Consider the following 24,823-nt stretch of genomic DNA (forward strand, 5'->3'; position numbering starts at 1 on the left):
AGAGAAAGCTGGCCATCAGCAGCATGGGGAGAGGGCCTGGGTGCTCACCCACCAGTCAGCACACAGCTCCAGGAAGGAAAGGGGGTTGCAGTGGGGGGCCTGCAGGAAGCTCACTCTGTGAGAATAAGCCTGCAAAACTCAGTGTGCAGGCACCAGCCACTCAGTGAAAGTAAAGAAACCCTGCTGATGAGACTCTGGACACCCACTGAGTCCCAGAGCCATTTCCTGGCTCCATCCCTAAGCCCCGCCAAGGACCCTGCTTGACTACAGAGCACACCCATGCCATGCTGGCATATGAACATGGGGGATCCTGGAATGAGAGAGTCTTTGAGCTTGCAGGGACCTCCGTGACCACCTCTTCCAGTTTCTCTATTTGTGTGGAGATAATCCAAGCAAGACAAGGAGGGCTTGGGCAACCAGAAGGTTTTGGAGCTCAGGCCTGCCAACCCTCATTTCATTCAGACTGGTCCACTGTCACCTGTTTCAGATATGGTGCTTCTACATAAACACTTATTTGAAGACTGAAAAAAAAAAAAAGCATTTGAAAACCATTGAACGTCTCCAACCACTCATCTTTCAGAGGAGGAGACTGAGGTCCAGCAGTGTCCACAAATTATTCATTACCTCCTCAGTCAATCATTACTCACCCAGTCATTCACCTGGAGGCTGGCGAAGGCAGGGAGAACCAGCCAGTGCAAGGGCCCCTCATGTCCTGCCTGGCCTTTGCTTTTCCCACTTCTGGTAACTGACTGTATGCCAAAGTAACACTACGTGCTTTCTCACCTGGGCATAGGAATGCCCTCTGGCTTGGGGAGCCAAGAAAGAAGCACAAGTAATCATACCTGACCTTAGGACAGGTTGTAACACAGCTATCTTTTCTGCAAAATCAACAAGTGGGGGACCAGGCATGGTGGCTCACACCTGTAGTCCCAGCACTTTGGGAGGCCGAGGTGGACGGGTTACCTGAGGTCATGAGTTTGAGACCAGCCTGGCCAACATGGCAAAATCCCATCTCTACTAAAAATACAAAAATTAGCCAGGCCTGGTGGCGTGCACCTGTAATCCTAGCTACTCGGGAGGCTGAGACAGGAGAATCACTTGAACCTGGAGGGCAGAGGTTGCAGTGACCTGAGATTGTGCCACTGCACTCCAGCCTGGGTGAAAGAGCAAGGCTCCATCTGAAAAAAAAAAAAAAAAAAAAAAAAAGAGAAAAAAAAAAAGGGCAGGGAGATGTGTTCAGCAGAAACATCATGTGGCCTCATTCCTGGTTGCTATTTCATGACCAGACATAGCTAGAAGTCATACAGCTCTCGTTTCCCTATTTCACAAATGCATCAAAAACATCAACAGAATATGGATATCAGTTTATTGACAGAAATCAAGAATTTGGTGGCTTCTGACTCTTCACATGATTCTGAAATAATATCTATGATAACTCTCATTGGGCATCTGTTGTCACCAAGTATTCGGTGCTAAGCACATTATGTATAAGTATACAAAATTTCATATAATGCTTACATCAATCTCATAGAGTCTATGATTCCCATACAGGTGAGAAAATTAAGCTTCAGAGCAGTCAAGTAGACTAAAGCTACTTGGCAGGTCATTGCAGAACCAGGGCTCAGACTCGCTGAAGTTCTGAAGCATTGTGCTGCTCTGCCCTGATTCAAGTTCAATTCCAGCTAAAAAGCCCAATAATCACCGGGAAGTTTCAGCCACTGAATACAAAATCACCAAATGATTTGACTATATAGGTTTTCTTTTTCCTTTTTTCACTAAGTTGCTTGGATTTTGAAATAGCTATAGGATTCTGAGTAGATATTTTGCTGTCAAAACAACACATCCATAAAGCATTTTAAACTTTTCTTATACTCTCTAGAAATGAGGTGTTTTGTTCAATTTCAATAAGCCACACCCTGGCCAGGCGCAGCGGCTCACGCCTGTAATCCCAGAACTTTGGGAGGTTGAGCCAGGCAGATCACAAGGTCAGGAGTTTAAGACTAGCCTGACCAACATGGTGAAACCCCTGTCTCTATTAAAGATACAAAAAATTAGCCTGGCCTGGTAGCGCGCACCTGTAATCCCTGCTACTCGGGAGGCTGAGGCAGGGGAATCACTTGAACCCGGGAAGCAGAGGTTGCAGTGAGCCAAGATCGCACCATTGCACTCCAGCTTGGGCAACAAGAGTGAAACTCCATCTAAAAAAAAAAAAAAGGCCCTAAGCAACTCCACCCTGCCTCTAAGTGGGCCCCCTTGGAAGGCATGGAACCAGAACACCATTTAGTCAGTAATTGCTGCTATGTGTTAATGGTGCCCTGGTGGCCTCCAGAATTGACTGCAGCTTCCAAAAGTGCCCAGCATGCAACCGGAAGGTGCTGTGGATCTTTGCAGAACCCAGCTCGATGGAAATCACTGAAAACAATTGCCTTTAGTGGCACTGTTATGTAACCACTGAGCATTCCCCGAATTCAGCTTTGCACATCTCACATAGCGAGTATGTGACGTGTGTGAAGCTATGTGGGGAATGGGTGTGTTCTTTTTTCTGCACTATCTGCTTCCCCGGTGGGAGGAGGTCATGGTGAGGATGAGGTACACTTGCCTTTAGTTAAACAAGTTCTTTTCGGAAGGAGTACCTAAGGTCATAGCTGTGCTCCTGGCAAGGGGAGGCCAGGAGGCATCTAAAATGAGGTCTTATTGATGAAGACCCCCAGGTACTTGATAAAGAGTGTTTCCAACAAAAACAACTCTAAATACCATTTTCAAGCTAAACTTGCACACTTCTATTTGTTTGGATGTGGAGAGAGAAAAGAAGAAATCCACGTGGTAGGTAAAGCACCTGGGTCCACAGCCGAAATCCCAGGTTTAGTCTCAGTTTCATTATACAAAACTGGGCCATTTACCTGAGTTCCATGCTCCACATATAAAACACAGACATAATATTACTCACCCATGTCACTGGGCTGCTGGGGGACTCTATTAGGACAACAGAGGCAAAGCTCTGATGTAAGCTCTTTGCAAATGTAAGAAGGGGTCCTTATGTCACCGAGTTTAGGGCAGTGGTTGAGAGCAGACACATTCTGATCCCTCGAGTCTGAATCCTATCTTTGGCCCATCTGGAAATGGCCCAAGTTTCTTAAACCTTCGTGCCTCAGTTCCCTATCTGGGGAAGAATAAATTAACAGATGGAAGGACCCTGAACAGTCCGGTCGGAGACTGCTCCAGTCCTTGGCACCGTCCTGTATTCTGTGGGTCCCAACAGTGTGGTGAAACCAGGAAGCCGACCAGCCATCCAGCCAGGGTGTGGTCCTCTGGCTGAGACTCTCTATCCCACGCCTGGGCACCCATGCCACCAGCTGGCCTTGAATTCCAGGGATGCAGGAGGACAATGAGCATGAACGAAACGTGCTGAGTGGAGTTGAGAATGTAAAGGAAGAAGGGGACGATGAGGAACTCCCCAGGAGAGATTAGGGCTGCCAAGTCCTAAGATAGGCTCAGGGGCTGCAGGAAGGTCGGTTTGTCGGATCATCTCTGTGCGCTGACTTCTCTTTGCTCCCCAGGGCCTCTACCCGCTGCCCTTGCTCAACAGCACCCTGGACGACGGGAAGGCCACCCTGACCCCTTCCAACACGCCACTGGGGCGCAACCTCTCGACTCACCAGACCTACCCTGTGGTGGCAGGTATGACGCCCAGAGCCCCCCTGGCAGGTGGAGGGCGGGGGACTGAAGAGCTTGGCTGGCTGTCAGGCGGAAGGTGTGTGGGGCCCTGGCCTGGAGAGGAGAGGTGGGCTGTGCTGGCTGGGCCTCAAGGTGGGTCAAGGGGGTCGTGCCTTCAGTCCTGGGCCGCTCCTGGGTCTCCAAGCTCCCTCCTGTGGGAGAGGCGGGCACACACACTCCTTCCCAGTCTCTCCATTTTCACTGCAGAAGCATAGCAGGGAGGTCTAGCTTCTCTCTCCCCTCCTTGCCACACTTCGTGGGCCCTGGCTCCCCAGCCCGGACTCAGAGCAGCTGGGCCTGCCTGCCCCGTGCCCCGCCCGCACCCTCCACATCTCATGGCTTGGTTTGTGCATGTTCCCGCCCCGTCATCTCACACCCCTCTCTCCTTGTTGTCTCCCTCCCTCCGGCAGATCCTCATTCACCCTTCGCCATAAAGCAGGAAACCCCCGAGGTGTCCAGTTCTAGCTCCACCCCTTCCTCTTTATCTAGCTCCGCCTTTTTGGATCTGCAGCAAGTCGGCTCCGGGGTCCCAGCCGGTGCCTCGGTCCCGCCCTTCAATGCCTTTCCCCATGCTGCCTCCGTGTACGGGCAGTTCACGGGCCAGGCCCTCCTCTCAGGTATGACAGGGAAGTCCCGGGGCCATGCAGCTATTGCGGTGGGTGGGAGGGGGGTCGTCAGGGCCGACCGCCAGCCCCCTCTCTGGCCTCAATCTCATCCACCACCACCCTATTCCCTAATTCCTCCGGCAACTTTTGGAGGCGCCAACACGAAGTTCTCTGTGACGGGGAAGGCATGCTCGGAAGGGGCAGATGCTCTAGGGGTGCCAGGAAGTGGGATACACCACCCCAAGACCCCATGGAAAAGCAAGAACCCTAAGGCCGGGCGCCGGGTGCTGTAACATAGCAACACTTGGCCTCGGTAAATGCATAAATAAATAGAAGGAAAAATGAACATTTTGGAGGGAAAAAGGCATTGGCTTTTGGAGCCAATTTCTGGATCAAATTTCTGAAAAGGCCAAGGGTCAGTCCCATTTGTGTTTCCATGATGCAGCTATCTTCATACCTAGCTTAACAGCATCACCAGGACAGTCAGACATCTGTTAAACATGATAAATTCAGTGATTCAACAACTTGAGAGACGAGGAGTGGGGGACCTCCCATCAGGAACCTCAACTGCCTCAAATTATTTAAACCTGGAAGCACCGACCGGGCGCGGTGGCTCACGCCTGTAATTCCAGCACTTTGAGAGGCCGAGGCAGGTGGATCACGAGGTCAAGAGTTCAAGACCAGCCTGGCCAAGATGATGAAACCCCATCTCTACTAAAATACAAAAAATTAGGCAGGTGTGGTGGCAGACACCTGTAATCCCAGCTACTGGGGAGGCCGAGGCAGGAGAATTGCTTGAACCCAGGAGGCATAGGTTGCAGTGAGCTGAGGTTGCGCCATTGCACTCCAGCCTGGGTGACAGAGCAAGACTCCATCTCAAAAAAGAAATAAATAAATAAATAAAAATAAGTAAATCTGGAAGCAACTGAGGGAGCCTCAAGAGCAAACCTCTTATGGTAATGAGGAAACTGGCCCAGGGAGGAGAAGGTCCCTGCCAAGGTCTCTGGGTGGGAGCACCATTTGCAGCTGGTTGAGGCCTGGGCCTGCACTCCATGAGTCAGACCTCAAGGGGAGCTGGGTCCTCCTGGCAGAAGGACCTTTGCCCATCCAGCCAGGGCCTGAGGAATGGCTGAGAGTCAAGTGCTTGGCTTAGGTTGGAGAGGGCCTGAGATGCAATGAAAGTGGGGAGCAGAGACCCATATGGTCTTCAGATACCTCAAGGGCTTCCACAGGGATAGGACTATTTTAGATGTGGGCCCAGTGGGGGCCTAGGACCAAGGAAGGAAGCCAGCTAGCTCTCAGTTCAGCATTGGAGGAATCTCTTTAATATCGGCACTGTCTCCAAGGAGTGTGGGTATTTAGTGACGGAGTAAATGCCTCCTCACCTCCCACACCCTCCTACCCTGACGACCTTGAAATGCTAGAGCAGAGACCAGTGCGGGGGTGGGGTGTGGGAGACCTGTCACAGAGGCAGCCCAGAGTCAGTCTATCTGGACCAGTAGTTTCAAATTTGGGCCTCTCAATGCTCTCTTGAAATGAAGCCTTTTACAGAAGACATGTATGCTCACCAGACCCCTGAAGAACTGCTCTTTTAGAAGGGGGGCCCTGCCCCTAGAAAGCCCTTGGACTTGAAAACCACTGCACCAGAGGATTAAGACCTCTACAAGCCCAGAGTAACCATAGGGTCATGTGATAAAAGTCCATGGATCTTTTTTTTTTTTTTTTTTTTTTTTTGAGATGGAATCTCACTCTGTTGCCCAGGCTGGACTGCAGTGGCACGATCTCAGCTCACTGCAACCTCCGCCTCCCGGGTTCAAGTTATTCTCCTGCCTCAGCCTCCCGAGTAGCTAGAACTACAGATGCACACCACTACACCCGGCTAATTTTTGTATTTTCAGTAGAGATGGGGTTTCACCATGTTAGCCAGAATGGTCTCGATCTCCTGACCTCGATCCGCCCACCTTGGCCTCCCAAAGTGCTGGGATTACAGGCGTGAGCCACCGCGCCCGGCCCATGGACCCTTTTTTATAACTGGTTCTACATTTTCTTTCTGTCTGGCACCTGGGTTTTTTTTTTTTTTCCTCTGTGCATCCCTGCACCTAATGTGAGAAGTTTTCTTAGAAGAGAGGGACATCCAGTGTGTGGGCAGAGAGATGGTGTTTAAGGGTCTAAAGCGAGGAATAAAATGTTGACTCAGAGTTCAAGAATTCAAGAGGGTGAAGTCAGCAGAGATGGGTCATTTGTTTTGACCAAAGTGATGAAAAGAGAAAAACCTGTGAGCTAAGTAAAATTATGTCAGCCAGAGAAAATGGGATGGCGGGGAGGGAGGGGAATGAGAGGAGAGTGGAGAGGAAGGGAGGGGAAGGGAAGGGAGGGGAGGGGAGAGGGTGAGGAGAAGAGGTTCATGTCAGTTACAGGGAGTTACGCAAGCCTGCATGTCTTCTGAGAATGGCAGGCTAGGGCTGTGGGCGGTCATGGGGCAGGCAAGGGGTGAGGGTGTGGTGGTGCCCATGATGATGGGGAGCAGGTGCTGTGGAAGCCGCAGAGAGGCTTGGCAAGACCAGCTGAAGGAGAGAGAAGGATGTAGGGCAGCTGAAAGTGGATAGATGTATCAGAGTGCAGACATAGGCTGTGGTGTAAAATGTAACTGGAACAGCCCAGGGCAAACTCCCTGCTCCCAAAGCCCCCACACTTTGTCCCCTCCCTGTCATCCTGTTAGCATCTCCTGTCAACATGCAGTCAATCAGAGGTGATGCCTCCAACTACTGTCAGCTGTTAATTTAGTGCACATGCCCACTCTCCAGGCCAACTGCAGGACCGAGAGGTCACCCAACCCATGGGACAAAGCAGCTGGCAGCAGACACCAGGTGGTCATGTAGGGAGCAGGCAGCCAAATATGCAGCACCGGCATATCTTTCAGCCTGGTGGCCCCCAGTCCAGGCCCAGATGATGCTGAAGTGCAGATGTGAGCACTTTGAAGGTTGCTGGCTGGTCACAGGGCCCCCTAGCCCAAGGGCTGACAATTCAGCACAGAGGCAGAGGCTCTGAAAAGAGTGAGGAGTGCTAAGCTTGGAGGATCTGGGGTCCAGGCAAATGGCCAAGAGTAGGAAGCAAGTCAGAAAGCGGCTCAGGCACAAGGGAGGGGATGGCTGGTGTCCATGCTGAGCTCAGGGTGTTGGCCTGGAGCTCCTTACAGACTGTCCAACTGAGGCCTCTGGTCAAGACTGGACCTCAATACCTAACACGTGGCTGAGCCATGGTGAGAGAGCTGGGAGGACATGACGGGGGCGGTGGGGAAGGTTAGGAAGGGAATGGTTCCAAGAGTGCAGGAGGCTGCAGACCTTCCCAAGAAGAGGTGAATTTGAAAGAAAAAGGAGGAGCTTGGGCCCAATGGCTCACACCTGTAATCCCAGCACTTTGGGAGGCCAAGGTGGGTGGATCACCTGAGGTCAGGAGTTGGAGACCAGCCTGACCAACATGAAGAAACCCCGTCTCTACTAAAAATACAAAATTAGCCAGGCTTGGTGGCACATGCCTGTAATCCCAGCTACTCAGGAGGCTGAGGCAGGAGAATCACTTAAACCCAGGAGGCGGAGGTTGCGGTGAGCCAAGATTGTGCCATTGCACTCCAGCCTGGGCAACAAGAGCGAAACTCCGCCTCAGAAAAGAAAAAAAAATAAAGAAAAGAAAGAGAAGGAAGCTGAGGCCACATTATTCCTAGGTAATGCTGCAGACCAGGAGAGAGGAGAGAGGACACAGTGAGTTTTCATTCCATAATCAGCTCAGCTTTAACCTGTGTGAATCTTCCACACCCCTCTGAGTGACTCCCAAGGACCGCTGCCGCCTCCTGCAACTCCTTCACCTGCTTCATAGCGTTTTTCTCCGGGTCACTTATTTCCGCCCGGTGGCTCTGATAGTGTGATTTCCAAGGTGACTATCCTTCTCAGTCTCAGCTCGTCCCCAGTCAGCCAAGAAAGAAGAAACAGCAGGGTTTGGGGAATAGCAAGAGTGCCCCTAACATTGCTGCCAGTTCCCTGTGGAAGCCCCAATCTGGAGTCCCAACACACTGGCCAAGACAGCAATGTCGAGGCCGTCCTGGTCCCAGCTGCTCTGGGACTGACTCCAGCTCAACTCAAAGGAAAGCTGTGAGTTAGGTTTTATCATCAAAGAGTCCATTCCCCTCCTCCATCCTTTTGTACAAAATTATATTTAGTTCTGCCAAAGAGATTTCTCGGTTGCCATAAATTCTCCTTGCTATCAGAACGAGATAAGGAATTGAAAAGGGGTTACATGGAGGGCAGACTTCAAAGGGGGCAAATAAAATAGTCTGAAATCACCTCTACCCTCTGAATTCCTCCAGGCAATAGCTTTATGATTCTGGCCTCTATCAATATTTAGAATATTTACCAATATTTCAAGGTGTTGGGGGAGCTAGAGTTTTCTTAGAGAACCCCACTCCATAGCCAGTCAACATGGGCCTATGCTTTCTGTCAACTTCTTAAAAATAGGACCACATTGGAAGGATATTTGGGTGTACAGGAGATGGAATTCATAGCAAGGATAGTTTTATGATGAAGAGTCTTAAAAACAGTAGATAAGAGTTGATAAGTAATAGATAGTAGATAAGTAAAAAAAAGTAGATAAGAGGGCACGGTTAGGCCGTGATGGAGTTTCCACCCCATGGCTTCTGTGGTTTTGTTTCTAAGAAGGCTTGCAAGCTTCTTGGCTTTTTGGAAGAAACTATGCATTTAAGCAATTGAAGCAAAGAGTTTTGTAGGGCTGTTGGGAGAGTTTATTGTGCCATAATCTGGGTGAGAGCCATGCTGAAGAAAGTCTTACCAGTCTTTCCAGGAAGACCAGTTTTCATGGCAGGAAGCCTAAGGCGTCTGTTCTGATGTCCAATTCAGAAGCCTCTACCCCATTGGGAAGACATCAGGTGATTGAGGGGAGATGAAGATTAAAAATCTTAGAGTACAGGGGAGTGAGACTGATGAATTCCATTTATAAGAGCAATGTGGGGGCTAGTTCTCATGCGGTGGAGCCCCATGGGGGCACCTCTGGACCATATTAAGCTGTGTTGGAAGGGGAGTATATGCCATGGAACTCTGCCTGCTACTCTGCTACGCTCGAGAGGCAGCAGGTTCAGGTAATAGAACCAGAAGGGACAGGATGAGGGCAGGGGGAACGGGAGCGCGGGGCCGCAGGCTGCCAGGCCAGAAGCAGCCCTGCAGGGCACGAGACCAGCACCAGCAAACAGGTGACCTGAGAGCCAAGACCACCTCCCACTGCTCCCCACCCTGATCATGGCAGACACAAGCTGCCTCAGAATCCTCCTCAACACTGGGTGCCAGGAAGCCCCTACCAGCCAATCAGGTAGTCAGGTGAATCCAGTTTACAAGCTGAAATCTCAACTAGTTCCTTATGTAACAGGCAGGAAGATGTGGTTCAGATAATTAAGTGGCTGTCTTTCATCCAGGGTCCAGCCTGGATCTAGAGTTTCCTTTCTCTCTCTGTCTCACGGAGGAAGAGGTAGGAGGGAAGAGAAAAGAAGGAAGCAAGCCCGAATCCGCCACTGCCCTCTTCCATCACTCCCTCCCTCACCACCTACCTGTCCCTACTCTGTGCTCCTCCTGCTCTCACAGACTTCCTGTCACTCCTTCCCTCTTGCCTAGCCGGTGCTTCATCTGAGGGCCAAGGGGGCTGAGTTTGAGGGTCGATTGTGCTGTATTCTTCACAGAAAGCTCAGATTTTATCTCAGTATAGCTTCTGCATATTTCTCCCTCTGCGTCTAAATATCTTAAAATTCTCTTTTCCCCTCCTGTGTTTCCAACCCTTCATTTGTTCCCTTGATGACCTTGTGTCAGGTGAACTGAGCACACCTGTAGAATTCTAGTGGGTTTCACCCCATTTGGTCCAGTGCCAAGCACAGCTGGACACTGCAGGAAAAGTCAAACAAATTAGAAGGTGGTATTCAGGTTTACCAAAACATTCGCACAGTTTTAAACAGTGAACACTGATGGCTCTTTATTCTGTAGGAGTTCACTGGCATATAACCATTTCTAGAATGTGTCCATTGCGCTAATCAGTGTCCACCTGTAGCATGAAACCCTGGCTCTGAATTATACAGATAACCTCATAGGAATTGTAATAAGGTGCCTACAGCTATGTTTTTTTCCCATTTTGCACATGAAGAAACTGAAACTTGGGGCACATACTAGGCTTATCTAAGGGCACTCAGAAAACTGGCCACAGAAGCAGTATAAGGACCCCAGGCCCTCTGATTCCCAGGCCCTTCCTCTAGAGGAAGGGCAGAAGTTGTGTGTGCCTGGTTTTGTTCATTGACCCCTTGGGCTTGGCTCCAAATGCCTATCCCAGCCTATGTCCCTTCTTGATTTAGTGCCTGGCCTTGCTAATTTAGCATCCTGGCTTTCTGCTATATACCCAAGTGCTTAGAAAAGTGTCTAGAACATAGTGCCTACTCAATAAGTATTTAGTGAATGAACATTGTCTTTGGGGAATCTCCAGAAAGAGAGATAAGGAGGAGGTAGTCACTGTAGTATCGGCAACTTAGAGGATTTCATGGGGCCTTCCTTCCCTTCTGTCATGACCAGGCACCCCTTGAAGGGGCTGAGGTATGAAGGACCTGGGGGGGACTGATGGGTGGATAGTTGGACAAGTAGTGCCATAGAGGAGATGAATTTGGTAAGTTGGTTAACAGGGCTCACAGGTGGCCCACACCGGTCCTGGGAGGAAAAAGCAGCCCCCAAAATGGAAGAGGCAGAAGGCATTTGGGTAAAACAGTCATAGTCCAACACAATGGTTCTTAGCCAGCATCGATTTTGCCCCACTACCTCCTGCTGAGGACATATGGCAATGTCTGGAGACATTTTTATTGTCACACCGGGTGAAAACTGCTGCTGGTATCTACTGGATGGAGGCCAGAAATGCTGCTAAAAATCCTGCAATGCACAGGACAGCCTCCTGCAGCAAAGAATTGTGCAGCCTAACATGCCAATGTTGCTGAGACTGAGAAACTCTGTAAACATCACCAAGAACTAGGATGAGCAAATAATTCATTATTCCAACTGGAGCATTTTAAGAGTGAAATGGGCATTATTAACAAATATGCTGGGATAGTGGTCATCACCTGGGTACACCTTGGCAAACCAGAGTGTATTGTCACCTTGCCAAGAATCTTGGGGTGAAGGAGAGTCTGGTTGGGGCCTGCAGGACACAGGAGTGATAGAAGAGGGGCAGGGGTAAGGGATCATGTTTATGTTCATTGTTATATGTAGTAGATGGGGAGATGCTCGCCAGGTCAGGTGGGGCCTCCAAAATGGGAAAGTGATTTCTCGATGTAGAGGAGAAGCAGAGCCGGGAAATGAGGTCTTTACAGAGCTGATTTGGTATCACCAAGGCAAGGGTATGATCCACAAGCTATAGATAAACAGAGAGATTGGTGTCTGTTTTGCTAAAAATGGTTCTTTTCAAAATAGAATGGGCAGATATGTGGCTTGTGGTCATGTAAAAGCTAAATATCTCTGCCACATCTCCTTCTAGATTGGGGTTAGCCAATCGGTTTCCTGGACCTTGCAACTCTGATAGATTGCATCCACTTAGAAGGCCCCCTCTACTCAGTGGGAAATGGTATTGTGGTTGATTAGCAATGTCTGTCACAGGCCCCCCCAAAAAATGGTGTTGAGTTAGTGGCCCACGTACATGCCATCCCTTCATAGGGTCTTATTCTTGGTACTCCTCAGAGCCAGGAATGAAAGGGATGAGCTCTGAGTCAAGTGGCCTCAAATGTATTTATGGAGGCCAGCTGTACCCACTGCTCTGCTGGCTGCTGTTGGGGGTAACACAGAACAGAAGACATAGCCTCAGCCTCCAATACCAGGACATTCTTGTGGATTAATAAGATAACAATCACATAAACAAAACCACCGGAGACCAGGGAACAGTGTGAGACTGCGGTAACAGGTGCTCCCTGCATGGTGGAGCCTCTGTCCTGCAGAAGATCAGACAGAGGTGACAGGAACTTGGGCTCAGATGAGGAGTGGGGGCAGGAGGAAGTGGGTTTGGAGAATGGCTGTAGAGAGGGTGGGAATGGCATGGAGGAAGACAGCCTCAGGAGAGTGAGATGATACATATGGGAGCCCCCATGGTTCAACTGATGACTCTTTGCTGTATTTTTCCAGGGCGAGAGATGGTGGGGCCCACGCTGCCCGGATACCCACCCCACATCCCCACCAGTGGACAGGGCAGCTATGCCTCCTCTGCCATCGCAGGCATGGTGGCAGGTAAGGAGAGGGCCGGCAGGAAGGGGAGCACTGCAAAGAGGAAGTATTGGAGCAAGGTGGGACACGAGGGGCAAGAGGCAGGCTGTGCCCTATTCATAGACTTCCCAAAGGGCATTGAAGGATGGACCAAAGGGGGCATCTTCTTGTAAATGCCTGGAGACGATGTCCCAGTGCAGTCCTGACTCCCTATTTAACTTGCCCCAACTCGGCCTCCTTCTTCCCAGGCCTGCTACGTTGCCCTCCATGATGAAAAGGGAGGGGCTGAGACAGGTCTGTGTTCAAATCCAAGCTCCGCCACTTCTTCCAGTGAATCAGTGAACATAAATGGAGAGCACTCTAAGGGCCCCAAAACACTGTGAGTGGAAGATGAACCCTACCCTCAAGCAGTGCTGGTCTCCCAGTGATTTAACTCTGATGAATCCCAGTTTGCCCATTCTGTCAAATCTGAATCTGAAGGGTATTGATGATGATGATGATGATGATGATGATGAAATATATGCCTCACATCTCTCTCTCAAGCCTGCATGGATAGGACCCGGGTTCTAGGTACTCTAAGAGTACTATAGAGGATGAAATGAGCCTGGAGTAGCTCTCCACCCTCATTTGGACTGTTCTGGAACCTGCCTGCCAGTCATTTGGGTTTCTTTGTCTGCCAGTCATCATCCAATGATGATTCAAGGTGACAAGGTCTGGACAAATGAAGATAATGGGAGTTTCCTTGGGCAAGTCTCAATTTTTTAGGAGCCATGTAGGAAAGACTTTGGGATGGATGAGACATAATTGAGCCATTTTCACTGGTCAAAAAGGCCTGGGACCTGCAGTTTCTGGAAAGAGCTCTGAACACAAGGCATCTGTGACCCCCATGCCAGCCCTAGGCCAGACTCTCTGGCTCTGACCCCAGAGACTTGGCATATTTACCTAGGCCTGCTTCCCTTCCTTGCCGGCAGGAGTTAATCTTTGCCAGCCACCCACTCTGGGCACCCTATGCAGAGGCAGGTGGGCTGGGATCTCCTGGGCAGAGGGAAGGGAGGGAGAGAAAGAGGGAGGGAGAAAGGCTCTGTGCTCCCTGGGAACCTGCTGAGCTGGCACTTGTTGCTGCCTGGTTACCGTGGCGATGTGCTTAATGCAGCGTTGAAAATACAGAATACTGACTCCTCTCTCCCTCCTGGCCCCGGACTCCCTCCCTCCCTCCCTTCCTCTTCTGGAGCGTGAAATGAGATTGGTCAAGATAAAAAAGGAAAAGATTCGGTTATTTTTTTAAGAGTGTGGATAATGGGGCCTCTCAATCAAAATCCCAGGCTCCAGTCGGCTCCCCCCATTCCCCTTCCAACCCCTCCACCTTCCCCTGCCGCTTGCTTAGAAGAGGAGGAAGAAACATAAAGCACAAGGCTTTTCTCTTAATTATGAATCATTCCCTGAGGGCAGGCCCAGGGCAAGGCGTTCCTGGGGCCCAGAGTCTGACCTGTGAGGTAGCTGGAAGGCTTGGGCCTCTCATCAAAGTCCCCCAGGTTGTTTCCAGAAAGAATCCCGAGTGGGTGCTGTGAAAAAGAAAAAAAATAGCACAACTGACTGCAAGTGAAATCCACAAAGGAGGGACCTTGCCCTACACAGCTGGGCTCCCAGTGAGTTCCATGAAAATCAGTTTTAGAAAATGCAATACTATTTAAATGAATCACTTGGTTCCTAGGAATAGCATTGTGCAAATGAATTCTTAAGGAAATTTTTTTGTGGAAAAATTCTTTTTTTTTTTTTTTTTTTTTTTTTTGAGACAGAGTCTCGCTCTGTCACCCAGGCTGGAGTGCAGTGGCGCAGTCTCGGCTCACTGCAAGCTCCGCCTCCCGGGTTCACGCCATTCTCCTGCCTCAGCCTCTCCGAATAGCTGGGACTACAGGCGCCCCCCACCACGCCCAGCTAATTTTTTGTATTTTTAGTAGAGACAGGGTTTCACCGTGGTCTCGATCTCCTGACCTCATGATCCACCCGCCTCGGCCTCCCAAAGTGCTGGGATTACAAGCGTGAGCCACCGCGCCCGGCCTTTTGTGGAAAAATTCTATGTCCATCTCTTAACCACTGCTTGCAATCTCCCAGTTGATTGAATGGGGGATTCCTGCAATTAAAGTGAATAAACTTTCATCGAGCACCTACTACATGCATGTTAGGTACATGATAAATGCTTAAAGCAAGGCATGCCAAAGACATTCATCAATCGATTGTGAAAGGGAGGAAGTGATCACTTATTATGTACTTTTGCATGTCTAGCCATTCAAATATGTATAACTTCATTTCTAATTTTACCCTGATCATGAGACTAAGAGGCTAATACTATCCCAGTTTTATGGATAAGGAAACTGAAGCAAAAGCAAAGTGGTGTGCTCAGGGTCATAATCATACTAAGTGGCTGAGTTACGCAAACATGGATTTTTCAATTTCAAGTCTAAGGCTCTTTCCTCTACACCATGTTGCCTCCTACCATACCAGAAATAAAGACACAGGCTACAAGAGAGGAGCACAGGAAAAGGGCTAGGACAGATTTCCCTTGTCTATTCACCTTCTGTTTCTATTTTATTTTATTTTAATTTTATTTTTTGTTCTGACTCCATTAACAGTCGATTCTCAACCAGTTCTAGAGCAGAACCAGCAGCTCCAGATACATGGATCCATCCAATCGTCTATCTTTCCACTCATTCGTCTTCCCATACATTTTTCTACACATCCATGCATTTTTCCGTCTATCCTTCCATCTTTCATCATCCATCCTGTCATCCTTCACCTTTCCACCAATCCTTCCATCTTTCCATCCATCTTTTTTTTTTTGGGAGATAGAGTCTTGCTCTGTTGCCCAGGATGGAGTGTAGTGGTGTGATCTTAGCTCACTGCAACCTCTGCCTCCCGGGTTCAAGCTATTCTCCTGCCTCAGCCTCCCCAGTAGTTGACACTACAGGGACCCACCACCACACCTGGCTAATTTTTGTATTTTTAGTAGAGATGGAGTTTCATCATGTTGGCCAGGCTGGTCTCAAACTCCTGGCCTCAGGCAATCTGCCCGCCTTGGCCTCCCAAAGTGCTGGGATTACAGGTGTGAGCCACCGTGCCTGGCCTCTCCATCCATCTTTTAATTCATCTGTCTTTCCAGTTATCTATCATCCATCTTTCCATCCATCCATCTTTCCATCAATCTTTTTATTTTTCCATCCATATTCATCCATTCATCTTTTCATAGAACTATCCTTTAATCTGTCTTTCCATCTATCCTTTCATCATCCATTCTTCCACCCATCCCTCCTCTCCTATATCCATCTTTTCATCCCCTTTTCAATCTATTACTCCATTAATCTATCCATCTTTCTATATATACATCCTTTTATCTATCCATCTTTCCATCCATCTTTTCACCCATCCATCCTTTCATCATCAATCCTTCCATCATTCACACTTTCATTCATCCTTCCATCCTTCCATCCATTTACCACTTTTTCACTTAACAAATACTGGTTGAAGGTCTACTGTATAGGATGCTGGGGATACAGCAGTGAATAAGTCAGATTCCTTTATTCCTGGAGCTTATAACCTAATGGTGAAGACAAATGGACAATAAGTCAATGAATGAATAAACATAATAATTTATTGTCTGTGAAGACAATAAAATGGGATGATGTAATAAAGAGCCACAGGGAGAGGAGATAACTACTTTAGATTGGGCTGTCAGGGGAGGCCTCTCTGAGAAGGTGTTCAAAGTGACCATCCAAGTGATAAACTGGGGCAGACCATCCCTGGCCCAAAGAACAGCAAGTGCAAAGGCCTAAGGCAGGAACTAGCTTAGCATGGTAGCACATAATTGGTAGTGGCTGGGTCGAGTTTGAAAAGGCTACTCTGATTTCTAGGAAAATGAATTGTACATAGTCAAGAGAGAAGGCACAAAGACCAGTTAGGGGACAGTTGCAGTAGTTCTTGCAAGAGATGACAGTGGCTTGAGTTAGGGAATTAGCAGTGAAGGAGGAAAAAAGAGACCCTGAAAATATATTTTGGTTGCAAAGCCAGCAAACCTTGCTGGTAGATTGGCTGTTGGGATGAGAAAATAGGGGAAACAAGGATCATTTGTAGGTTTGGAGCATGGATGATGGTGGCAAGTATATATATGGGAGACCAGGAGGGGAAGTGATGTAGTAGATGGCAAGTGGAAATCAAGAGTTTTTTGGGCCATGTTAGGATTGAGATGCCTACTAAATGCCCAGTTTTAATAAGTTAGCAGGTACATCATGTATGTCTGAAGCCAGGAAAGAATCCTTTCTAGAGTATGAATTTCAGCCATTGCACAAAGCTGTCATTTAATGACAAGACTACTAGAAACCAAGCCTGGGGTTCTTCAACAATTTAGAGCTCTAACAGAGAAGGAACAGCAAGGAGAATGAGTAGGAAAGACAACTGAGTTACAAAGCAAACAGAAGACTGGGCGTCACAAACCCAAAGGCATGGAGACAGGGATGAGCTAAAAGGTCAAGGGAATTGTGGATATAGAAGTGACCATTGGTATGATGGAGTTAGAGACTGTGGGGACTTGAGGGGATCAGAGTTGGCCTGATAGGAAGGGATAAGAAGGTGAAGGCGGAGACCATGGGGCAGAGAAAGGCACTGGTAGCTAGAGAGGAATGTGGGGATAGGAAGGGGATTTTTTAAAGACAGAAGATAGCAGAATATGTTTGCAGGGTGAAGGGAGAGACTGATGAAACAGAAAATGGGATCATTGGAGCTGCCAAATCCTTGGAAAGGTGAGTAGGGTGGGATGCAGAGCAAAGAGGCAGGGTTGACCTTTCATCGGGGCAGAGACGTTTCATCTGCTGTGACTGCAAGCAGGTAGGCACATCTGATGACGGGAAGATGCCACACCCAGGTGTGTACCACCTACCGAGTTCCATCCCCTGCCCCAGGTTCCATGTGACTGAGGTACTTGGTAAATGGTAGTTAAATGCATAAATAAGTGGGTGAGTGAGTGAATGCATGAATGAGTGACAAAATGAGAGGGTAAACACATCATGTTTTCCACCTCTCTCCCTTGTCCTTTAGAGCTCGCTGTGTTTGCCATTGGGTAGGGTGTGGTAAAAGGTGCAAGGGCCCTTGCTATGTGGCCAATAGAGAATCGGCTGAAACCCGGGAGACCTGGGCTAAAAAGGGGGCAGTTGGGACTGGGAGATGCAAGAGAGAGCACCGGTGTGGAAGGACAGGGCCAGGGTTCTAGTTCAGGCTTTCACTGAACATGTGGCCTTGGCCAAATGTCTTTACTTCCCTATGTAACAGCTGTGTTATCTGTTAAATAGATGTTTAGAGTAGATTATTTCTTAGTTTTTCATCTGTTAAATAGATGTTTAGATTAGATTATTTCTTAGGGTTTTTTTTCTTTGCTTTTTTACTTCTTTACCCCCTTCCTTTTTTTACCCATGTTTTTTGCTTGATTTACATTAGACTTAGTCTCTGCCCCAAAGCAACTTTCTTACTGTGTTCTTAGTCCGTCATTGACTTCCTAGACAAGGAAAGGATCCAGTAGCCTTTCTCTGCTTTAGGCTTCTCCTCTTCATCTCTCTTCTTCCTGTATAAATGCCTACTTGTCTGGCAATAAAGCAGCTCCCACTAACCCCAACCCAGGCCTTAAGACTGGTTGGATGACTGATTTAAGCCTCCATTGAGCTTTATTTTCGCACCTGTTTAATGGGAAAATAATAAAAGCTTACATTTATTGAGCACTCCCTATATATTTGAAGCATGGTGCTAAGCATTTAATACATATTTTCTCATTTAATTCTCATTAAACAAAATGAGATAGGGATAATTATTTGGCCCATTTTACAGATGAAGAAACCAAGGTTCACCTGTAAGTCACTCACTCAGAGAGGCTAAGTGACTTGTCCAAGGTTACATAACCAGGAAATGGGAAGTAAGCATTTGACTCTAGACAGGTCAGCTCCAGAGTCAGGGAGTTTCGAGCAACCCCTCCAGACAGGCTGGGGAAGGAGACTCAGAACCACGTAGCTCACAATCATAGGTGAGTTTCTGAAAGGCTGGGTGGACATTCATTGAGTTTCAGGGTTTTCAGGAATCTAGCTTTGTAAATGGAATTACCGCATAAGTGAATAAAGGCATTATCTGCAATTTAGAGTCAAGAGCCCTAAGGTCGAGTTCTACTCTGACATTTAACAACGATGTGATTTGAGGCAAACTACTTAATCATGCTGCACTCCAGTTTCCTTTTCTATAAATTGGTAGTATCCTTGAGTACCTAACAGGGTAGTCTTGAGAATAAAAGATCATAGTGTGTGGGAAAGTGCTTTACAAACTTAAAGCTCTTTACCAAGCACCGGTAGTAGCTGTGGTGATCAGCTTGACTTTGTTTTTGTTATGTAAGGGAATTCTTAAGTAATTTCTTCAGTAAATCCTTTGGAAAAGTCAAGAATCCATTAACAGAAGGAGGTGATCTGATTTACTTTGTGTAAATTTATACGTTGAGTTTGCTTAAAGTGGCTGACTCAGGATGGAACAACAAACTACTCCAAGTCCCAGGATGCAGCTTCCTGGGAGGTGTGTGCCCTCTGGGGCTCTCCCTCCTCTCCCATCCTTAACCTTCACACCTCCCCTCAGCCCCCCATGCACACAAACACACACACTCATACCTAGGGAGGCTAAAAGGTTCATATATATGGATTTCCTCTTTGGCCCCTAACCCCATACCCCTGTGTGGGGCTCTCCCAGAAGAGCCCTTCTCCAGAAGGTCCAGGCAGCAGAAGGAGCAGTTAGTCCCTGGGCCCTAGAGTCACAGCACAGTTTCCGAGCTCCACCAAACCCTCCAGCTCTGGGAGCTTCCGCAGATCCCAGAGGCTCAGTTTCTTCATCTGAAAAATGGGGGTAGTTATAACATCTACCTTCTGGGCCTCCTGGGAGGGCTGTAGTTATGTCAAGCCAGTGCCTCCAGTACCTACGGAAAAGGATACTGCCCCAAATTATCCAGACCGATGGGTTCCAAAAGGGATGACAGAGGGACCTTCTGAGCTCCACTATCCCTGCCATGCCTCCTACTGTCTCCCCCACCATTCCTGAGCTTGTCCATTGCCAGCCCTGCAGACCTCCCACACCCCACCCCTGCATTGATGCCCTTCACCTCACAGGCCTCTCCCCTGTGTGCCTCCAACAGGAAGTGAATACTCTGGCAACGCCTATGGCCACACCCCCTACTCCTCCTACAGCGAGGCCTGGCGCTTCCCCAACTCCAGCTTGCTGAGTAAGTCCCTGGGGCCGCCCAGGCCTCTGCCGGGCAGGATGGATGGAGTGGTAGGGGGCAAGGGTGGGTCAAAGGTTACCTGAAAGCTGGGAGGCCTCAGATTATACAAAGGGCCTGGGAAATGGTGCTGTCTGTAATGGAAGAAGGCAGCAGGAGGGCAGTGTACCTGGTTGTTTGGGGAAAGAGGGCAGAAGTCCAGAGGCTTCCAGGCATTCGTTTCCCTCCTGCTTCTCAAGCCCGTGTCTTTTAAATCTTTGTTTTGTGTAAGATTCAGGGCTCAGGCCTTGAAGGGGAGGACAGGGGAGGACTTGAGAAAAGCCTAAGAGAGTACCTCCTGCCTCCATGGCTTACAGTCCCACAGTGCAGACACTGACGCAGGGCACCCCGCCAGAATGCAACTGCCCTCCTTCCTGGGAGCCCATTTCAAGAATGCCATCCTGTTGCCCCCATTAACCATCTAAGTGGCTCAGAAATACTCATGATTCAGCACCAAACCCTTACACAGAAATCCTTTGTTCCACCACGTGCCCCATATTTAGCCTGAGATGCAGACAGTATTCAGGGACGAGGTCCAGAGAGTGAGCTTCAGCGAGCTTCCAGGCTTCTCTTCACCCCTCTCTTGTCCTGGGGTCCCGAACTGGGAAGAGAAGATTTTCAGCAAAGCAAAACTCCACCAATGGGGGGACTTGAGGGATCCCACTAGAGCCTCCCTGAGTGGTGGCCTTGGGGGTATCAGAGCAAACTGGAGCCAGACAGAAGCAGTGATCCAAGGATGGCCGACCCCACAGGCACCGTTGCAGGCTAGGAACCATCCATTCCCCAAGACCCCCTCTCCTCCCATTACCTCCTTGTATTCCAGAAATAACTTGAAAGGTGGCAGACCTGGGCCCTGTTTGCCAGATGAGTTCAACTCCAACCCACCTTTCCGTTCAATTTAGCCAGAAAAGATGAGGGCAGTGAGACATGCCAGGGTTCAGGCACCTTCCCACTGGGCCTCCCCAGGCTGCCCATCCTGCAGGTGTGCAGAGCCTCACCTTAAGGGCCATCAAGCCCAGATCGGCTTTGACCCCTCAGCAGTCTAATCTCCCTGGGTCTTAAGAGAGAAGACTCTCTGTCCTGGCACTGTTTGGGCAAGGCTAGGGAGGATCCCGATGACCTCTCAGTGTACTTGATTCTTTGGGGTTCCACATGCAATTGTTTTCTATTGCCCTCTCCCTGCAACGAGGGTGTTGAAGGTCAAAGCAGCCACAGGGGGAAGGGGCAAGAAGCCACTGTTCTCATTCTGGCCAGAAACTCAAAGGTGAGGCCAGAGAAGGAGGAAATAGGGCTGGAGAGGAGTTAATCTTTGATGATCAGATAGGCCAGAGAAATTAATGATTAACTTGTGTTGTCTTAAAGGTCAGCAGATGCAGGGAAGGCTATGGTGCAATTTTCCTTTCTGACCAGCAGTGTTGTTGCTGTTTTTTTTAATGTGTCCAGGTTCCCCATATTATTACAGTTCCACATCAAGACCGAGCGCACCGCCCACCACTGCCACAGCCTTTGACCATCTGTAGTTGCCATGGGGACAGTGGGAGCGACTGAGCAACAGGAGGACTCGGCCTGGGACAGGCCCCAGAGAGTCACACAAAGGAATCTTTATTTATTACATGAAAAATAACCACAAGTCCAGCATTGCAGCACACTCGCTGTGTGGTTAATTTAATGAACCATGAAAGACAGGATGACCTTGGAGAAGGCCAAACTGTCCTCCGAGACTCCTTAATGAGGGGCAGGAGTCCCAGGGAAAGAGAACCATGCCATGCTGAAAAAGACAAAATTGAAGAAGAAATGTAGCCCCCAGCCGGTACCCACCAAAGGAGAGAAGAAGGAATAGCCGAGGAACTTGGGGGGATGGCAAATGGTTCCTGCCTGGGCCCAAGGGGTGCACAGGACACCTCCATGGCTCCATTATTAACACAACTCTAGCAATTATGGACCATAAGCACTTCCCTCCAGCCCTCAAGTCACAGCCTGGTGCCGAGGCTCTCCTCACCAGCCACCCAGGGAGTCACCTCCCTCAGCCTCCCGCCTGCCCCACACGGAGGCTCTGGCTGTCCTCTTTCTCCACTCCATTTGCTTGGCTCTTTCTACACCTGCCTCTTGGGCATGGGCTGAGGGCTGGGGCGAGTCCCTCAAAAATTCCACCAGGCTGTCAGCTGACCTCTTTTGCCTGCTGCTGTGAAGGACAGCACCACCCCAGGTCCTCCTGCAGTGGGGCATCCCCTTGGCAGCTGCCGTCAGCCAGATCAGCCCCAGGCAGCTTAAAACAGACATTCCACAGGGCCTGGGCCCCTGGGAGGTGAGGTGTGGTGTGCGGCTTCACCCAGGGCAGAGCAAGGCAGAATCGCAGGAAACCCGCTTCCCCTTCCTGACAGCTCCTGCCAAGCCAAATGTGCTTCCTGCAGCTCACGCCCACCAGCTACTGAAGAGACCCAAGGCACCCTCTGAAGCCAGCGATAGAGGGTCCCTCTCTGCTCCCCAGCAGCTCCTGCCCCCAAGGCCTGACTGTATATACTGTAAATGAAACTTTGTTTGGGTCAAGCTTCCTTCTTTCCACCCCCAGACTTTGGCCTCTGAGTGAAATGTCTCTTTTTGCCATGTGGGGCTTCTCTCCTTGATGCTTCTTTCTTTTTTTAAAGATAACCTGCCATTACCACATGACTCAATAAACCATTGCTCTTCATCTCAGGCTCTGGGGTTGGCTGGGGAAGGAGGCACCTCGGGGCTGGGCTTTCTCCCAAGAACATCAGAGCTAAGTAGCCGACAAACTCACTTTGGGGCCGTGGGTTGGAAGGGACCATCTGATGCCCCAGAGCTCTGGCTTGGCCTTCTCCCTCTGCCTTTAATTCATGTTGAACGCTGGGTACCTCACTCATCCCAATTTCTTCAACACTGAGCAAATGCAAGGATAGCACAGTATTGAGCCAACCATAGACTCCCCACAAGGAGTTGCTGTTGTTATTAACAGGAAGCCAGAGAATCAGCAGGGTGGGTTAGTAAAGGATCCGGGAATAGCTACGACTGGAGCCTGCATAAACAGCTCTGAAGGGAGAGAGAAGACTGGGCTCTCTTGTGTGCCAGGCACAGTATGGAGGGCTTCATATAAGTTAAGTTGAAATTAGCCCTGTTTTACATACAGCCTCATTTTACATATGAGGACACCGAGGCTTTGAAAAAAATGAGATGTCTTGCCCAAGATGAGAACTAGTAGATTCAACCAAGTCCTCTCACTCTAAGCCCAACACTTTTACCCAAAACCCCAGAGTCCTCATCAGGGATGCCAAACGGTTCTAGACCCAGTGGAGGTTCTGGAGCTGCCACTGGGGATTTAATTTCTTTTGATTTGCTAAAGATTTGACCTGACTGAATGGAGCGGTAGAGTGTGGTGGGGCCAGGACAAGGTGAGGGAGGCTGTAGAGACTTAGGACTTTAGGCCAACCACCTCCAGGAAATTTGGGAAATGCAATGTGACAGCTCAGGCTCTGCACTCCAGGGGGCTGTCTGGTGTCCACATGGACCTTCTCCATGTGAGACGCAGCTGGAACAAGGGGGCAGGGGCCTGCAGCTGGGATGCCCAGGTGAATGTGGACAGCTGGACAGACAACACTGGGATTGAGTCAGATGGAAAGGGCCCAAGGACTGCAGGGCTGGGAGGACAGAGGCTGGGAGAGAAGGCTCTTACCTCCTTAGGCCTCCCAAAGAGAGGTTAGGGATGCTGCCATGGATGGCATGGCAGGGGGAACCCTCCCTGGAAGAAAACCCATCTTTTCTGAGGGGATCTGAGATGCAGCTGTTTTTTCAATGGCAGAAGTTCCCTCTGCAGCGCAACTCCGAATCCATGACATCTGAGAGTCTTCTTGACCTCAAACCTCTGGGATCCCGAGTGCTCCCTACCCAAGAATCACTTTGAGCACAGCATCCCAAGGAGCCCGTAGAGTGATCCCTTGCATTCACAGCCATAGCCCCTCTGGGGACACTCTGTACCCCCGGCAGACCCTTTCCAACTCACAACCAATAAAGGGGCTTGGGCTGTGCTTTGGCTAAGGTGACCATGGTTTAAAACTCACCTTTCTTTCCCGGAGGTGAGCTGGGCTTGCCAGGAACCTCTGCTCAGAGCGGGTGTTTGGTGACTGTGGGATGTGTTCCCCATGTAGCGGGCCTTGACTAGTACCTATCCAATATTCTGCCCATGGTCAAACCATGGGTCCCCTTTTTGGGCTCAGAAAATAGGGCCATTTATGTATTGGGCTGGCACATGGGGGGACACAGTGAAGAAGGGTGTGCTGACAAGGACAGGGAGGACACACAGGGGGCTTTGGCGGTTGGCCGAGGGGCCACTTTCATCTGGGGGAGGGAGGGCGGCATCTGTGAGTGGTCGCAGGTGAAGGGGGGTTGCTTTATGGTGCAGGGGAGCCAGGGGTTCTCTGGGGGTGGTATGTGTGTTGGTAGGAGAACTGGGGATGAGGCATGGGCCCAAAACATTGCTGAGGCATTCAGAGCCCTGAGGGCCTATCCCTTCCCCCTGGGATAATCCCTTTCACTGCTCATGTAGAGAGACCACCTGAGCTTCCCAGGCAGTTTACTCTTAACTTCTCCCTGGGTCATTACCCTCACTCCTCCTCCTCCTCAGGTTCTAGCACAGGCCAGGCCAGCCCAAGGTGCTAGGAGCTTGCAGGAAACTCACGTGGACCAACTGACCCTGGCAGGTCAGTGGGTTTCTTGCTGGGAAAGGGGGCAACTGGAACCCTGCCTGGGACCCATCAGATGAACAGAATTGCTATGTGACCCTGTACCCTCTACCACAAAGTTCCAGGGGTAGAGACAGCGGAACTGGGAGTCCTCACCTACAAAGCCAGCCCCCAGGCAAGTTCCAACCCCTCCCCTTGTCACATCATCTC

The 24,823-nt window shown here is 49.6% G+C and overlaps 1 protein-coding gene and 1 long non-coding RNA gene across 6 annotated transcripts in view; one reads left to right on the top strand and one right to left on the bottom strand.

Annotated features, from left to right (window-relative positions):
* Nucleotides 1-4,167, bottom strand: part of LOC105737558 — a 31,045-nt gene extending 26,878 nt beyond the window's left edge. Inside the window, exons 1-2 of the long non-coding RNA XR_004033317.1 lie at nt 4,137-4,167; nt 3,666-3,768 (exon numbers count right to left, since the gene is read on the bottom strand). This is a non-coding gene — a long non-coding RNA (uncharacterized LOC105737558). The remainder of the gene's footprint in view (nt 1-3,665; nt 3,769-4,136) is intronic.
* PAX8 (paired box 8) overlaps nt 1-23,974 on the top strand; it is a 62,728-nt gene extending 38,754 nt beyond the window's left edge. The window contains exons 8-12 of one of the 5 annotated variants that reach the window (XM_030827603.1): nt 3,558-3,678; nt 4,125-4,331; nt 12,518-12,619; nt 19,797-19,883; nt 21,363-23,974. In XM_030827603.1, coding sequence (XP_030683463.1) covers nt 3,558-3,678; nt 4,125-4,331; nt 12,518-12,619; nt 19,797-19,883; nt 21,363-21,439 — 594 coding nt within the window. In that variant the 3' untranslated portion in view covers nt 21,440-23,974. The remainder of the gene's footprint in view (nt 1-3,557; nt 3,679-4,124; nt 4,332-12,517; nt 12,620-19,796; nt 19,884-21,362) is intronic. The other 4 variants (XM_030827604.1, XM_030827602.1, XM_030827605.1 and 1 more) reach the window with 4 other exon arrangements.
* The last annotated feature ends 849 nt before the right edge of the window (nt 23,975-24,823 follow it).

The sequence above is a fragment of the Nomascus leucogenys genome, chromosome 14 (genome assembly GCF_006542625.1).
Source record: "Nomascus leucogenys isolate Asia chromosome 14, Asia_NLE_v1, whole genome shotgun sequence".
Taxonomy (NCBI): Eukaryota; Metazoa; Chordata; class Mammalia; order Primates; family Hylobatidae; genus Nomascus; species Nomascus leucogenys.